The sequence below is a fragment of the Maniola jurtina genome, chromosome 17 (genome assembly GCF_905333055.1).
Source record: "Maniola jurtina chromosome 17, ilManJurt1.1, whole genome shotgun sequence".
NCBI classification, from domain to species: domain Eukaryota; kingdom Metazoa; phylum Arthropoda; class Insecta; order Lepidoptera; family Nymphalidae; genus Maniola; species Maniola jurtina.
In genome coordinates this window covers 10,606,489-10,625,468 of record NC_060045.1, presented here as the reverse complement: position 1 = coordinate 10,625,468, position 18,980 = coordinate 10,606,489, and the positions used below count along the sequence as shown (strand labels likewise).

The following is an 18,980-nucleotide window of genomic DNA, read 5'->3' as shown; positions in this document are numbered from 1 at the left end:
TTGTGTTGATGATGGCTGTTACTTAAATTGGTACCTACCAACCTCAAAGAAAAATACATTTAGCTAATTTAACGATGGAAGTTTATTCTAGCACTTAATTTTGGACTCGGAGTTTAGTTGCGAAATAACGATTATGTAGGTACAGTCAGCAACAAAGTTAAGTTTGCACCTGTCCATAGCCGCTTGTACTGATGGGTGCATACTGCATACCTAGCTTTGTTGCTGACTGTACAAAGATTGGGAAATGGGTAAGAAAACTGCGTAAAGCAGTTCAGATTAAGACAATGTATTTTTGTAAGCCGATTGACCAAGATATCTTCTGAGAATCGCATTCAATGGAAATTGGTCAAGGGAAGAAGTAAATTATATCACGGCTTGCAAAATAAACTGCATGTATAGTTCGCGACAGGTCGACATGGCATTGGGATGGCGCACACACGCAGTGTCAAATTCAGCATTCAGTTTGGATGTTCGGATGTTTGTTACTCAATCACGCAAAAACGGGACGGATTTGGCTGAATTTTGGAATGGAGATAGATTATACCCTGGATTAACACATACTAGGCTACTTTTTATCAGGGGCTCGTGCGTAAGATTTGCCATGTTTCATCTGGTAACGCTGCTTGCCACAGTAACCTGCAACCAACCATGCCAGTAGATGGTTTACGCCGCGTGCGAACATACCTAATCATTTGTTAGATTTATTTGCGCTGCTTACCCGCATTTTTAGGGTTCCGTACCTCAAAAGAAAAAACGGAACCCTTATAGGATCACTTTGTTGTCCGTCCGTCCGTCGTGTCTGTCAAGAAAACCTATATATACGGGTACTTCCCGTTGTCATAGAATCATGGGCAGGTAGGAAGGTGTTACAGCACAAGTAAGGGAATAAATCCGAAAACCGTGAATGTTACATCATTTAAAAAAAAACATGTGTTTCAATTTTCAAAGTAAGATAACTACACCAAGTGGGGTATCATATGAAAGGGCTTTATCTGTATATTCTTAATCATGCTAAAAATTACCCGAGTACGGAACCCTCGGTGCGCGAGTCTGACTCGCACTTTTTTTTTTCATTCTACTTACAAGTATGTTCCAAACAGCTGCTCGATGTAGTTGAATGCCGAAGAATGTCCTTTGTCCGGGTTGCCATATTGCAAATTCATACCTAACCTAAATGTCAGTTTAACTGCTAGATACCAGGAAGTGACCTGAACAAAAAAAACAGTCTAACAAGAAACGAAACTTGTTGGTAACTGATATATTATCTACTACTTAGTACTTAGATACTTCTATTTTTATTTATTGCTATATACTGTCTATATTTATCTACTAGCACCTACTGTAAATAACTAATAATAAGACATACCCAAATAAATAAATAATAATTATTACAGATCTACATTATTAACCAACTTTTTAACAAGTGTAAATTTATAACACCCCCGACAAGTGAAGGTTACAGTAACTAGAAAAAAGCTGATAACTTTCAAACGGCTGAACCGATTTTCTTGGATGATAGCTAAGAACACTCTCGATCAAGCCACCTTTCAAACAAAAAAAAAAACAAAAAAATCGGTTCATTCGTTTAGGCGCTACGATGCCACAGACAGATACACAGATACACAGATACACACGTCAAACTTATAACACCCCTCTTTTTGGGTCGGGGGTTAAAAAAGAGTAGGAGGTGGGTAGGTTTTCGCAGTGCTTTTGTACAAAACATAAAAATCCGCTGCTTTTAATCTTGTTTTTGCCTAAACCAACCGGTTTGTCACTGAAATATTAAGTGAAATCTACTTATGTCAATGTCGTTCGTAATTGAAAGTTAAATTAATTTCGTTTTCATCATAATCACTACTTATAGGTAATAATTATTATTAAATATCACTGCTTTAACGGTGAAGAGAGACATGGTGAAAAAATCTGCATGCCTGATGGTTCTCCATAATGTTCCCGAAGCTGTGTGAAGTCTGCCAATCTGCACTTGGCCAGCGTGGTGGACTTTGGCCAAGCTCTTTTCATTTTGAGAGGAGACCTGTACTCAGTAGTGAGCCGGTGATGGGTTGATGATGATGATGATGATGATGGTCATGAAGGTGTAAATTACCCAAGCATCAAAAGTCTGTGAAATTTTCAGACTTTTTCAGTTTGTCACACAAATATTTGGTTTTTTTGGGTACTTACCTAAGTGTAACGCGATAATGTAACGTAATGTAAAGTAACGTGATTAATATTGTCCATTATGATAAGAAGTCGTAGGCGTGATAATAAACTAAGTAGGTACCATAAAAACCTAAATAAGTATGCAATCTTCACAATCTTGTATCATTTTCAGTAGGCGTAGCTGACGCCTCCACAGGAAAATCTGTCACGAGGCTTTGAGTGGGTGAAGTGAATGGATCTTTTGACGGATATTGCGTTTCTAAACAATTATGGTTATTTATAAGCGATGATTTATCAAAATCGGTTGAACAATTAATTGACTAGTTACGACTGAACATAGGAACGGTCACACATACAGGTGAAACACATAACTCTCCCTTGGGCTTCGCCGCAGTTAAGTAAAAAGTAGGTACCTAGGTTGTAACAAAATTATCTACAAGTAGTTTAAGTAGAAATGATAATTTAACCCGAACATGGACGTATATTAATAATTGTGTCCATGACCCCAAAGTAGCTTAAATAATTAAAATAAAATACATTAAAAAATAACCTTCGATTGTTAAGCGAAAATAAATGAACAAAAAATTAATTACCTACCCTATAGCTACGTTCAAAGAGTATAATAAAATTAATTATTGGCTACGTTCTTGAAGAAATAATAGCACAGATTAATTAAGTTATTACATATTTTTAATTTTCTAGTATTTAAGCGGTCTTCGTACACAAACTAAGAGTACAAACTACCTAGAAAAATTATTTCAAAAAGAGTTTTACCATGATAATGTTTAAGATATCCGTGTTTTTTAGTAATAGGTAATAACTAAATAGGTTACTTAGGGTACTAAGTACCTACTTTTTAAACCAACTTAAAAAAAGGAGGAGGTTTTAATGTGACTGTATGTTACGCGATTACTCCGCCAAATATGAACCGATTTTGATAATTTTTTTTTTGTTTGATAGGTCATATTTCCAATGTAGAGACAAACAATATGAAGAGTAGACGGTTTGTGCGGCTAATTGGCACCGGCTCCAAAAAATATTAATTTAGAACTACATTAACAGCTCTTGTACATATATACCTACATAATATTATATTCGACTAGCTGTGCCCACGACTTCGTTCGCGTGGAATAGCTCTCAGCGCGCTTTATATAGCCACGGACGCTCAGGCGCGAGGCGTGTAGTACGTACTCTGTACGTTAAAAATGTTCGCCGTGATTCTTTAAATTGACATAACTTTTTTATTTATGAACCGATTGACATGAAATAAACACTAAATGTTAAGTGAAGCTTTCTACAATATATTAGTGAAAACCGTATCTAAATCGAATAAGCCGTTTCTGATATTAGCGTGCACAAACACACAGACAAACAGGCAAACAGACAAAAAAATTAATTACAATTTCGGGTTCGGCATCGATATAATAACAACCCCTGCTACTTTTTTTTTACATATTTCCATAGTACAGACACCACTTTTCTACAATTTTATTATATGTAGGTACATAGATAACAAATTAAATTATTTTTTACTTTTTAGTGTTTGTGGTTATTGAAGTCGTTTTTGTTTTTGGTTTTTTTATTTTTTTGGACCGTTCTTAAAGGAAACAGGTAGGTAACTATCTTTATCTAGGTACACCGGTACGTATAGCTGAATAAGTATAAGTATTTAAAACGCTAGCGAAATAGGTTTTTGTCATATACGAGGGTATGTACAATAAGTACAACAGCTGTTCGAAAGTACTTTCAAAGCGCCAGCTGGTAAGCGTGTAGCTAGCTGCCAGCTGTTGCTTGATGCAATAAGCTATTATGAATTATATGAAAAGAAAAGCCTGACTCACTCACTGACTGACGCCTGGCCCAAACCCTTGGACCTAGATAGCTGAAATATTACACAGAGTTTCCCTTTAAAATGTTGACAGAGAATAAGGTTGGTTTTTTGAAATTCCCTCGGGATAGGATATAAAGAAGGCTTAATATGACGAAGCGAGAACTATATTAATTTATTTCAATAAAATATAGTTACCTACCTGAGTAGGTATATCTACGAATATATTATTTAGGTATACTTATAAGCATTCTTATTTCCAAGCTCATGCCTTCGCCCGGATTTAGGTTTTTTTTTTAAACTCGTAAAAACTCTTTGATTTCCCGGTATAAAAGTATCTATAGTCTGTCAAGCTCGGTTCAATCAACGGTTCAGCCGTAAAAATGTAACAGACGGACAAACTTCCGCTTTGTTATACATATTTAATGTGGGTTTCAATTTAGACAGGTGCATAGTGGGTGTTACATCTGTTAGTTAAAGAGCACCAATAAAAATACATATAAGAACTTGAACGAAAAGTTCGAAATGTCAATAGTACAAGCAATAAAATTAATATAGGTATAACGTTTCTCAATAAAGCACGCTTTAACGAGAACAAGGAAGTTGTGCGATAATTCACATCGCAACAGACTTCAGCTCTTATATTTTCCCCAGTCAAGGTTAATCTGAGAGTAAATAATAAGGACATTATGCCGAGTGACATATTTAACCTTTTTAAGTAACAGTGACTTTATTTTTATGTGGATATAAAATGTAAGGACAGGAAATGCCATAAGATTACTGTTTGTCCATGCCCTTCAAAGCAATAGACTTTTTACTTGACTTTATCATTTTAAAAAGATCATTATAAGTAGGTATCTACCTACCTAAACCTAACCAGACCTATTTAGAATTTTTCATACTCGTATATACCAAGAAGTTATTCCAAGCGTGAATCGATAAAATCGGTCTATCAGAGAGATCGGTAAAGAACTAAAAAAATGAGAGATGTAGTAAAAACATAGTAGGTAGGTAGCTAAGTAGATAAGGTACTTGCATATTACAAGTGTAAATTAAAAATTTATAACACCCCCGACAAGTGAAGGTTACAGTAACTAGAAAAGAGCTGATAACTTTCAAACGGCTGAACCGATTTTCTTGGATTATAGCTAAGAACACTCTCGATCAAGCCACTTTTCAAACAAAAAACACTATATTAAAATCGGTTCATTAGTTTAGGAGCTACGAATTACGATGCCACAGACAGATACACAGATACACACGTCAAACTTATAACACCCCTCTTTTTGGATCGGGGGTTAAAAATAAAAGCTGCAATAAAATGTTATGTAATTCAAACATTAACCTAATCAGCTGCGAAATAAAAAATGGTTTCACGCCAACAATTACTTGCTGTGAACGTTACGAATCTTAATTTCAAAAGATTTAATCAATTAAAAACTAATTAAGTACTTACGTAAAACGATAAGTCGCAATTACCTACTTCGTATGATTACTACTTGCTTAGGGTCTATTTTTGGATCGCCAAAGACGTATTGATTGACAGATTTTCTATTTAAAAACTGTGAAACCCTCTTTATTCCTCAGGTAATAGTTACCGCGTTTGGCTCGTCTTGGCGGGGGCACTACTGTGCCCCCTAATTTTGACGATTGAAAAATCGGCGCCCCTTAGACATCTGTTTTCACTTCTGTCAGTTCAGATTTTTGATTTATAAAGATTGACGATCGATTGACATCTCATTCATCAAAATCGGCTCAGTAGTTTAAGCGCTACGGTCGAACACATAAATACAAACCTACATACATACACTAGACTACTAAAATCATAACCCTTCCTATTGGCTTTGCCGTAGTCTGGTAAAGAAGCTCCTAAGACTATGTTTAATAATCATCATGATCAATTTGCCACCGGCCACTACTAAGCAAGGGTCTCCTCTCAGAAAGAGAATAGAAGAGAAGTCTGCCTCATCAGTCATCACTTACCGCCAAGTGAGATTGCAGTCAAGGGCTAACTTGTATCTGAATAAAAAAAGTTTCGGCCAAAGTTTGCCACTCTGGCCCAGTGCGGATTGGTAGGGTTCACACACCTTGGGTTCTAAGGTTAATTTCGTTTAAATTGCACGCTTAGTTGAATAATAATATGGATTTTCTGTTGAAATGCACAAACATTAGCATATGTGCAACGGATAGATAGACAAAGGATGTGGTGTAAGTGTAACAAATAGATAGATCTTAATTACCTACTTACACAACGGCACATTAAGTATTTTGAAATTAGATTTTTTTACACTCACCTCGCTGATGGCCTCATGGGTCTTGAAGAATACTTATTACTCGTAGGAGGTCCAAGGTTCGATTCCCGCTTGTGACTAATTTGTCTCTATAGGATCCTCTGAGTTATGGAGAAATGTCATCTAACTTATATTCATGTAAATCTTACTTACTAAAGTTACCTACTTAAGTTACCCGGATTGCCATCTCGACTACACGATACGTGTAGTCGAGATGGCAATCCGGGTGGGGACGCCTCTCTTGTGTAGAAACTTTTTTTATTCATTGATAAGTAATTGGTCATTCATTTCGATCTTACGTCGTGAGTGATGTTGCAGCCTAAGAATGATGCGGTCTGGAAGACGTAGGACACCCTTCTTCCTAATCGGTTTTTACGCGGCACTTTACTGTTAGAATGCGTAGCGGCACGGCTTTGCCGGTAGGGTGTTATCTAGCCATGACCAAACCCATCAGGCCAAATGAGAAATTCCTAAATTGACCCAGTTGAGAAAGGAATCTTCTATTTATAGGACATACGCGCTGCTCCAGGAAGGTCGTCAATGGTAAAACCTATCTATAGATAAGACAAGCAGCGCTGTTATGTTTCTATGGAGTGTCGCCTTGCCACTGACCTTGAAACTGTATATTAAAGTTCCGGGGATATTATAGAAAACCTTGAACGTTACTAAGCTCATGTCCATGTCTTTTATCTAGACACCGAGAACGTACTTGTTGCCTAGATATACAATTATTGTATGTACCTAGTTAACTGCCTTATTATTATTTATTCTTACATAATAATATACCTAAGCCTTTTATTCAAAAGCAATTATAGTAGAATTAATTTATGTAAGTATATGTAGATACCTACTGTTTAAAATACATAACCACTCTAACAAAGATATTGATCTGTCTATTATAATTATTTATACCTAGTTCATGGTGAATGTAGGATAACTCTATATTAACTGATTTATTAAGTACACATTTTTTCATGGCGTTTTAAAAGTTAGGTCCTTTTATTCAAAGAAACCTTTTGAATTTTACACATTTGGTTGCAGTCTCAAGCCTGCTTTTGTCGCTTACCTAGGCATCAGTTTAGATCCAGCTAGAGAGTCGGGGCAGAAATCTTTTTAAATAAGCTAAATATCCAAGTAAAAAATCTGTAATATCATATATCTATCCCAACCTAATAGAGTAGGTCTGCAAAGACTGAATCTCAAACTCTTAAGAGGATCCTTAAGAAGAATGGTTCGTTCAAAAGTGGGAAGGTAATCAATATGAAACAGTGTTTCATTAATAAACTGTCATGGTAAAAATGCGATTTTGTACTGAGGATATTACCTATTAGTGGAGTATATAGGTAGGTATGAAGGTTATCACTTGTTTTGTTCTGGAGCTTATGTGAAAGCTTAGTCTGCAGTTTCTTTCAAGAGATGATAGAGACACCAATGCACCCTTATTCCAGTCATTTCGTCCGAAAAAAAGGCAAATAAAAGGCTAACTAAATTTTTGACTTTATCGATCGATATCTCGATAACGATGCATGAAACGCTAAAAATGATTCAGGCGTTATTGTAGAGCACAAAGAAAGCTACAAAAAGTGTCCTACAAAAATTTTCGAAATCTCATCGGATAGCCGAGTTATTGCCGAGAAACAAATTTTACCCCTTTTTTCAACATGGCGGCGAAAGCTCCTAGGAAAGCTTGGTCGACAATCTCAAGTTAAGCTTTTCTAGGTATCCCCTACAACATATTAAAAAATTAGAAGCGCAAATTCATTTTCTTTTTTGAATGTACGTAATGACTGGAGTACCTCTCGAATGTCTAGCATTGATTCACAAGCACAGCAAAGTGCTATCAGGTCACTTGATGACTCTGTGATATCAAGGCACTCGCATTACAGACCATCTGTTCCTCTTCTTTGTCGTAACACTTTTGGTAAAGCAGCCGAGGTTATCACGAAGTGACGGCAATGTGGGAAGATGCATTCGCCATTTCTCCCTGCTGGTTGATAGCCTGGCACACTCGGCTGCCTATACCTCAGGCTTAGATTATAGACCAGGTTTATAATATCGGCATGACTTGAGGACTATTTGTTAAATTAGGGGAGACACAGTGACGTTAGGCTAGGGCGAATTCGTCCACGTTTAGATAATCTGAGAAACGTATTCCAATTCCCAAAGCTTCTTCAGCTTCAGGGTTTTTTTTAGTAATTCATGTTTCCTGGCAAAGTTAACTTGGATACAGGTAGTGATAGGAATCTTCCTATTGGATTCTAAGTTCCAACCCCTCTACCAACATGGAATATCAGACAGGGGTTGCCTTTGTGAACCTTTAAAGGCTTAAAAAAGTAGATCACGTTCGACTGGGCCGGTAGAAAGTGAAACTTTGAAAGGTTGCTATAAAAATAGTAGCACCCGGTGCAAAGAGGTTAGTGCGGGCGAGACCCTGTAGTGAAGTGGTTCAACGGAGACATGGTCAGTTTTAGTTTATTGTGATTATTTGGATTTATATTTCTTTAAGATTTGTCGTGGATATTTTGTAAGTGATGAAGTTTGGAACGTGTTTTGGTTTTATTTAATAAATATCTATTTAGACCAGTTAAAACTTTTACAAAATCCGAAATTTTAATTTTTTATTGTTATACATGAGGCACGTGTATGTACCTATTTAAAAAATGTACCTATTTCTCATCCAGCACCTACCTAGTATATTTAAAATTTCAAGTCTTTAGCTCAACGGGTAGTTAGTTAAAAATCGATTGCAAAATTTGTGCCGAACAGACAAACAAACAGACTGACAAGATAGCGAGTTACCTAGTTTGTACGTAAAAACGTGTTCAAATATATACTTAATTAAATGAGAAGAAATTCTAAGTAAGTAGGTACGTGCTCTAACACACTATAAATATATAAAACGCGTGTTTTAGTTTTTCTTATCAGAAAGCTTTTTTGTTTTAAAAAAAAAGATGTATACTTACTTAGGTATTTAAAAATTTGAAAACGAATTATATTTGTAAGTACTTAGGTACCTATTTTGTAAAATATTTTTTTAAAATAAATATCCGCTAGAAATAGAGATTTTAAAATACCTATATCTGTCTAGTTAATTGGTAGACATAAGTACCTAGCTAACGTTTATATCTTACAACTTAGGTATCTAGCCACGAATAAATTATTCGTCAAAAAGGAAAAGTTCTTACTTTTACATAACATTCCTACCCGTCATAAAATATTTTTAAAAATGTTCCTACATAGATTTTATTAAGTGTACGTATTAAATAATATTTTGCATCCCGTCATTGTATTCGCAAAATGACTGAAAAACGAAAGTAAAATCATTATCATTTGCATATGTAAATAATAATGACCTAAACAATAAAAGTAAGCGTGGTCGTAATCGAATAATACTTTCACGCATGAAAAGCAATTGTCTAAATTCAATTATTAAGTATTGCTATTTATTAACCAATTAAATGCGTAATTTTCAGAGCGTGAACCAATTAGTTCCCAAGGCCAATGTGTATCTATTTTCTTTCACAACTGAAGTTAACAGTGGAGTAATGCAAATTTGCACAAAAAGAACAATAGACTGACTAATTAATTACCTACTAAAGTAAAACTTTCTGAAGAAAATCAGTATCTCTATGAATTGTGGCAGATTCTTGAATCTCATTAACTTTCAGGACAATGGCGTTCTTCATAATCTGATTGAAATAAAGTCAGAAATAACTAAACTTAAGTTGTTCGGTACCTACCAACAGATTTTTAAAAGAGGTAGAAAATAAAGAGTGTTTAAAATGTTCTAATATGAAAGTACTTGGAGTTATTCATAATTAGTATTCTCCTTGTCAGGACTTCCTTGACTCATCTTCCAAACCTTTTTTTTTCTTTGAAACTGTGACCTGCACCTTCTTCTTAGCTCCTTATTGCATTTGCGCCAAACAGACAAACAAACAGACCGACAAGAAAGCGAGTTATTAAACCCATGTTAAAATATATAGTTTATGAAAGAATTTATTGAGAAGAAAAACTACGTAATTTTAGTTTGTATCACGTATTATCTCGGATACATTGTCACCATCAATCACCACCAATTTTTAAAGTTTCTCGCCAATACTTGTGGCTGCCAGGAACATCAGCACTGCACTGATTGTAGCTTCCTCTGCATGTATTTCTCTAGATGGGTGCTACGTTTATGCATTTAGAGCTCCCAACCTTACCTCCACTCACATCTACTTTGTTATTCAAAAAGTTTTTATATTTTACGAAAATATTAGCAAAACCCACGCCACGCCTTCCCAAAGTTCCCACGCATTAAAAAACATTGGACAATACTTGATCTTTTCGTTGTAACCTTTTATGTGTCATATAAGGTCGTATCTAATTTTCTGGCTAAATATCAACCTATTCATAAAATGCATTTGTCGCCCACAGCCAGTTTTTTACCGTCCCAACTTTTCACATCGCTTCTGAAAGCCTTTACTAAACAAAAGCTTTTTTTCCCCAAGAGGTAGGTAAATCTTTATAAAATTCACATCAAATACAAATAATGCAAATCAGATGAAATCCAGATTTCCTATATATCGTCTCCCAATGATACCTTTCGCAAAGAGCCTTGGTAGGTAAATACCTACCTACGTAATGGACACAGAATAAACTAAGTACATAAGAAACGCCCCGCGAGTGAGATATTCCGTAATTCGAAGTAAATTGCCTTCAAACACTGTGGTCAGCAGCAACGAAGTAGCTAGTACAATTGGGTACAATATGGGCACAATCGATTTTTCACGCCAATGTCATTATTGTGTACATAGAGATCACTTATAATTTTGCTACAGTTGGCGTATTTCGCCATGACAGTCTGGTAAATTATTTATTATCGCCAAATTGGCTTTGGAGGATTCTCAGGATCCTCAATAAACAGAACCTTAGAACCTTATCTTTTTCAAACTCGCTTGACAAAACTTTAAAACCACTAAGTACCACTTACATATGTATGCACATTGCACATTGTACAAGAACATAAAAGCGTTAACAGGGCTCTCTCCGTCACTTACTCCATACAATCGTAGCCCCAATTTCATTTGAATATTAAGCAACCAAAGTCCATGAAATTTTGCAGACATGTTCCAGAAACTAATATCTGTGCCTGTGGTGTTTTAGATTTTTCTAAAAATATGTAGTTTTAAAATTACAGGGGCTCAAAGATTTGTGTGTGAATTTTTAAGACCGCGTAACTTTGAAACCGAATATTTAATGGAAATCTGGAAAAGCACAGGCATAGATATTAGTTTCCGGAACGTTTTTACAAAATTCCATTGAACATTATTGGTTAGTATTCCAATAAAAGACGAACTACGTTTGTATGACGCGAGTGACGGAGAGACCCCTCTTAAGTTGTTAAGTCACGTCTTTATACGGTACATTAAGTTAAATGTAGCGAGTAAAAGTGATTTCGCAAGAGACCTTGATTTTGTTCTGTCATAAATGTTTTATTGTAGGAGTACATTAAGCAGCTACCTAGGTACATAAGTATTACCATGAGTTTTACTCTCGATCGGTCACCAAGCAGCCTTTCACTTACACGGAACCTTTTGAAGGTTAACCGGATTGGGCGGCTGCCCGGAGGCGGTCGTGGTTGATAAATCTTTGAAATTCAAAATGTTAATTGCTCCCAATAAGGTAATGTCAGCTGCTGTAAATATACGTAATAAAAACGTGTAGGTTGAAACTTTTACTTTCTTTGTTTAACTCTTGACGCTCTTAACAAAACAAAATGATTAGGTAATTTGAAAGAGCTAAAATTTCTAACATTGAAGGCTGAGCCGCTAATCTATTGAGAAGCGATTAAATGAAATGATATGAAAAGTTTACTAACAACAACATTCTTTTTTAAATCTCTATTAAATTACTTAAATGTATGAAGTATATGCAACAAGTGTAAATTAAAAATTTATAACATCCCCGACAAGTGAAGGTTACAGTAACTAGAAAAGAGCTGATAACTTTCAAACGGCTGAACCGATTTTGTTGGATTATAGCTGAGAACACTCTCGATCAAGCCACTTTTCAAACAAAAAAAACTAAATTAAAATCGGTTTATTAGTTTAGGAGCTACTATGCCACAGACAGATACACAGATACACGTCAAAACTTATAACACCCCTCTTTCGAGTCGGGGGTTAAAAATGTTTAGAAACAACGGATTTATCCTAAGTATGTCCTTTGGACTTTAAAAAACTTAGATACTACATTTTTAAATCAATATTTTCGTACAAAAGTTAATGTGTCCTACCCTATTCGATAAGTAGTTGATTTGAAAGTAATATTTTTCAATAAATGCGTCTGATCTGATTAGGTATGAATGTAGGTAGATTTCGAAACCTAGAGAACAATATCGATTTCAATTTCAAACTTTAATTAAGCAGGTAGATAAGTATAGGTAGCTGTACATTTTATTATGACGCGAGATAACTGTATCGATTTGCTGTTTCGAATTACTTCAATGGTTTTTACTTTCTAAAATAATGAGCGCAAGTAACGTAACGTCCGATCCGATTTCAAAAACAGCTGCTTTACTAAGGTTGGCAATTTGCCAGCATTCCTGTTTGGTCTTTTAACGTATCTAGGTAATCATCGAAAGGAACTTTCAATAATGCACATTGACATGGCTCTCTCCGTCACTCGCTTCATACAATCGTAGTTCCAATTTCATTTGAATATTAAGCAACCAAATGCAGACATATTCTAGAAATTAATATCTGTGGTGTTTTAGATTTTTCTAAAAATATGTAGTTTTAAAATTACAGGGGCTCAAAGATTTGTATGTAAATTTTTAAGACCGCGTAACTTTGAAACCGAATATTTTAACAGAAATCTGGAAAACCAGACAATACACACACGCAACACAGATATTAGTTTCTAGAATATGTCTGCATTTGGTTGCTTAATATTCAAATGAAATTGGAACTACGTTTGTATGAAGCGAGTGACGGAGAGACCCCTCTTAATTGCAATGTAAAACAATGTCTGCAGCTTTTCTTTTAAAATTCTACTGTATTTAAATTATATAGGTACAGTAGAAGATTATACAATAGAATTTCTTAAAAAAGTTGAGTAGGTTTTTTAGCAACCCTATCTAGACTCACAAGATATTTGGCAGCAGACGTGGGAAAAGTTTAGTTGCATAATGAATTTCGCTTTTTCGTACCTACCTGATAATTATTCGTAAACTGTTTGAGTGTCATTCGATGACTTTTAACCAAAATATTGCCAACTACCTAAGCACTTATTAATAAAGGCCACAATAATATGCGATGATAACTGGAGTGGTGGAAAACGTTCGGCTCTATTCGGGAGATCTGGGGTTCGATTTGGGCACGAACCTCTAACTTTTCGGAGTTATGACTATGATTGGTGTTTATTACACCTAATAACCACCATAGACACTTCCACCACCACTATACACCATACCATACCACCATTACACCGCCATAGACTATAGACATTCGCTTACGCAATTTGTACAAGACAGGTACCTACTAAGTAAACATTTTAATAATTCGATTTGCTAGTTACGCAAGCGTTATTAGACATTTATCTTATTAATCTTTTGACCCATAGCCCATAGCTTATAATATGATTATAAATCATTGGTTAACAGATGTCATTGTTTGTTGATTGTGTTGGCACTTGGTACACGCCTAGTTTGCTCTATCCATGGGTTTATTTTAATTATCCTCAAACACTTTTAAAATCCGGCTCCAAGGACCATAAAATCCATAAAGCAAAACTAAGATTGTAGAGCAGTTTAATAAAAGTATCGACATGTGCGGTCTTATACACAATTATTATTAATTTATATTATACTAAAAATTCTTTGCCCAAAAAATTGCCAGATATTTTTTCTGAAAGATTTATTAATCCAGGTAGGTATTAACAGTTGCGGCTATGATGGTTCGGGTACAATTTATTTTTTTGAACTTGGGGCAAGTAGAACTCTAAAAGAAGTAGCTCTAAATATGCGAGTTGTAATAAAACCACGGTTTCAGAACATTCATTACAAAATAAAAATTGTTTTAAAATCAAAGCACACAGCAACAATGGCACGCGTGTAAGCTCCACTTACAATCTTGCGTAAGAGCAATGGTTCGTGACCAGTCTTACGAGTATTACCTTACCACATCTCGCTCAAGTTAAGTAGATAAGTACTGACTACTGAACTACTGACATACTCCAATCAATCTCAGAAGCTGCGTGCCTCGGACGATCATTCAGTCACGCACTATGGCTTATGAATTACATTTACCAAGTATTTATGTGTCATAGTAATCATCGAGGACGTACTTTGCCTACCACGTCTCTGCTCATATACAGTCAAAGGCCGTAAGTCGTGTAGCACCTTCATCATATTCCCGTGGCACGGTTAGACACATGCGTTAGGTTTGTGTGGCGTGTTTATAAAAAACGTCATAAGTGCGACAGGTTTTAGATGCAATAGTTTCGCGGAATTGTTACTCGAATTCTGAGGCTGACCGTACATAATATGCACAGTAGCTACAATTAGATAAAATTAATTTTATTAGTTCTACTTTTACTGAACCTATTAAGTATTCAATAGCAAAGTCGTGCCAATTGCCATCGTTCAGTCACGTATTTTTGATTACGAATCAGTACAAGACTACAGCGTATTTCAAATTACATGTCTATTTATAATTATTATTGTAGAAATTACGAATTCAATTGCTCTTTTCACAAACGATTAGTTTCGAAATGCTAGATAGCTTTGTCCGTCTGAACTTTAAGCTTTCACATAGTAGGTACCTACTACAAAGGTTGTACAAAATATTAAACTGGTTTAAATATTTATTTTTAAGATCGAAAGAAGTTCCATTCTGTTTCATTACCTACTTCAGTTTAATAGTCATTCCCTTACCGACATCATTTCCATCGTTACCTACGTTTAGACTATTTAATTAATCTATGGTTTTCTTTGCAGCATTTCATAATCTTCACGGCGTTCCTCGCTATGGCCTCTGCCATGCCGTCATTCATAGCAGTGCCGGCGGATCAGATAGCTTTTGTAGACCTCACACAGTTACGAGCTAGAAGATTACCAAGACAGACCTTACCTGAAGCATTGTATGAACACAACTACCATCCAGTACCGTTGCAGAATTATAAGCAAGGAAGTAAGTATCTTGCTAGAAGAAATCAATAGAATTCCTAAAAATAGCAATAATTTTAACAATTTGACTAGATACTCAAATCAAAGCTTCAAAATATAGAGCGCAAAGCAGTTTAATAATTGCGTTAACAACTTAGATTGGAATACTTAGTTTTTGTCCCTTACTTAATTCGCATGATATGATTTATACTCGGGCATAAATAAAATCTATCAGTGAATGAATTTTAAGTAGGTTTGAGATCATTAATTAGTTCCGGAGATTACGTACAAACTCACAAACTAACTATTAGTATAGATCACCATATGATAAATATTTGTATGATTTCGATGCAACGCGTTAGCTATTTATTAAAACGACGTAGGCTTGTGTACCTTTTTGTAAGCAACACCTCACAGCATAAGTACGTAACGCTTGGTAAAATATTATTCAATTCATAATTTCTGAAGAGCAAGTATTGTTACTCGTAAATGTCAAAGAAAGCGCACGCAATACATAACCATCGGCATAGGGTTATCAATCATCGTTATTCGCTTGTCACTTTTATTCAAAGGATTAGCTTTCTAAAATGGAGTAACTAATTTCATATTCACATTGAATACCCTATTGGCAAACATACCTTTTGTAATTGTAACTTTCTTCTATTGTCCTGTCTTTAATAGACGATTAGTTATATTCAGTTACATAATTCGCTCCTGCCTGGAATTTAAAGTAGGGTTATGCAAAACCCTCGTTCATGTAATGTTTCTAAGATGGTAAATCACTTGCAATTTGCTGTCGACACGTAATAATAATTATAGATTGTACCTTTGCCGTAGTCTGATTACCTTCCGCAAGCAGTCCGCATATAAATTATGGACGGATATTTTTAACCCCCGACCCAAAAAGAGGGGTGTTATAAGTTTGACGTGTGTATCTGTGTATCTGTCTGTGGCATCGTAGCTCCTAAACTACTGAACCGATTTTAATTTAGTTTTTTTTGTTTGAAAGGTGGCTTGATCGAGAGTGTTCTTAGATATAGGTAATCCAAGAAAATCGGTTCAGCCGTTTGAAAGTTATCAGCTCCTTTCTAGTTACTGTAACCTTTACTTGTCCGGGGTGATATAAATTTTTAATTTGCACTTGTAAATATTTAAATCATGTGCTTGGATAAGATTATAATCTGAGAACAACGTTGCTGCATAGTTAATCTATTTTGTGCATAATTATATTTGCTTCATTGTGTACTTTGGTTCTTAATTAAAATAATGCTGGGAATGAGAACTTTGTTTAGTTATTTAAGTCAAGTTTTATATACAAGTAGCTTGTGACCGTAATTATTATATCTAGTTACGTAATTAGTGTTTGATTTAACGACTTGAGTCGACGTTGCTCTTGTCGTTGAGATGACTATATAAATTAATATAAATCATAAACTTGTTTTTGTAACTTTAGTTTTAAATATTAAATTTTATATTCCAGCAATAGACTATAATTCCGAAACGTTTTTTATAATATATTAATAAAGAGACTACAATAAATAGATGATAACAGTAAATAGATTGAACATGAATAGACTTTCTAACTTTTCTTACTTTACGTTTATGGGTATTGGTTAACACCACTGAGGCACGTATTCAACTTTTTAACCCCCGACCCAAAAAGAGGGGTGTTATAAGTTTGACGTGTGTATCTGTGTGTCTGAATGTGGCATCGTAGCTCCTAAACGAATGAACCGATTTTATTTTTTTGTTTGAAAGGTGGCTTGATCAAGAGTGTTCTTAGCTATAATCGAAGAAAATCGGTTCAGCCGTTTGAAAGTTATCAGATCTTTTCTAGTTTTCTTATAGAGGTTTTTGTGTCGGGAGGTTTTTAAATTTTGAGTTATTGAGATATTCAAGTAGTTAATTTAACCTTTGTTTCAGCCGTAGCCCTCGCCCCACCTCCTGCGCCAGAAGCCATTGCAAGGTTACAAACTAAACCTCAAGATGAAGAGTCTAGCCCAGCAAACGCAAGCGCAGTAGCTCAAATAGCGGAAAGACCACCTGACTTTGGAGAATATGTTGATTTTGGGGCCCATACCGGTGATAATGGTGCTTTTGGGTGGTACGCAGACTACCCTGTTAGGAAATAGAAAATATAGATCACAAAACAGATGATTATAGTTCGATAAAAGTTTAAGGTGTTCTAAAAGTATTATTTGTTTCAAATGAGCACCTTAAACTAAAATTGTTTTACAAAAGTGATCAAAGACTTAGAGTATTTTGAATGATCTTGCCAATTTACTTTTTTTTGGCATGAAAGGAAAACTCAAGTTACCAAAGACAGTATTCTTGGAAGTTTTAGAAATTAAAATAACTTTTTAAAGCAGAATTACCGCACATTTGTTTTAGACGGTGAATTCCGCTTGATGCACATTTTTTAAAGGAATGTTCTAAAGATGTTTCTTTTATTACTTTAATGTTTAAGTTAACAAAGTACACTGTGATATGTCTCACCAAGGTAGTTCCCACTCCATAAAAAATATCTTTCGTAGTTGTATGTCTTACATTCTGCATAATTATGTATAATATTTCTGCTTAATACTACTATTACTTTATATTCATTCGTTTCTATATTCCTACTATGCATTTAGTACCTTCTCTAATATTTATCTTCTTTTTCTTGCTTTATCTATATATCGCTGCATAATCTTCTCTCGCTTCTGCTTAATACTTTTCTATTACATTATTTTATTGATTCAATTGTTTCTTTGTATAAGTGGAAAGTATTGCCAATATCAATTCCATTTTTATCAATCGAAAAGAAAAAAAATTATAATAATTCATTACTCAAAATAATACTGAATTTATTGCAATATTTAATATTCAGTAACAAATGAAGACTCTTGAACTTTTGTCTAAAAAAGTACTAACTTTTTTTCTGTCGTTGACCTCTTTTTATTAAAGTTTTATCGTATCCTATCTCTATTTCCCGACTTAAACTTATATATTTTCAAACTTATTATAGCCTGTATGTGTTCACTATGTCATTCTTTATATCTGTCTTTCGCAACACATTATTGTAGAAATTATTGTATTTTGCTAATATTTTTCATTTTCTATGCTTGTAGTACGTTTAATTTGAAAAATTGTACTTATTATCTTATTTCTATTCTTTTCTACATTCTTACTATTTATACTCCTATTATACTTATTATTGTTAATAGATTGTTCTACTTTGAACTGTTTCTATTATACTTTGAAATCATTCAGTTTCCATGATAACTTTCTTGTACTTATTCTACAATGCTTAAAAAATGTATATAAATAGTTCCTTTCTCTTTTTTTTCTTCCTCTTTATATGTTCTAATGTGTACTTTTCATTTCTATTCTGTGAGTGTTACTACTAAGCAATGTTACAATATGTTCACATGTTCATATTTTTACTTATTTCTTTCTGTTTCACCTGCTTTATCTATCACACTAGTTCATCTTCCTTACTTGACAAATATTCTTCATTCTTCAATACTTCTAACTTTACCCTTTGATACCTTTGTAATTTTACAAG

General features: G+C 34.6%; 1 protein-coding gene across 1 annotated transcript; it reads left to right on the top strand.

The window, feature by feature from the left end:
- Positions 1-8,688: 8,688 nt before the first annotated feature.
- Positions 8,689-18,487, top strand: LOC123873531. The gene is made up of 3 exons (XM_045918394.1): positions 8,689-8,742; positions 15,266-15,458; positions 17,357-18,487. Exons 1-3 carry the CDS (start codon positions 8,740-8,742, stop codon positions 17,563-17,565), a joined length of 405 nt encoding a protein of 134 aa, XP_045774350.1. The 5' UTR covers positions 8,689-8,739; the 3' UTR covers positions 17,566-18,487.
- Positions 18,488-18,980: the final 493 nt, after the last annotated feature.

Coding starts and splice junctions, on each gene's coding strand:
- LOC123873531 (XM_045918394.1), top strand. Junction 15,459..17,356: donor GCAGAATTATAAGCAAGGAA/GTAAGTATCTTG, acceptor CCTTTGTTTCAG/CCGTAGCCCTCGCCCCACCT.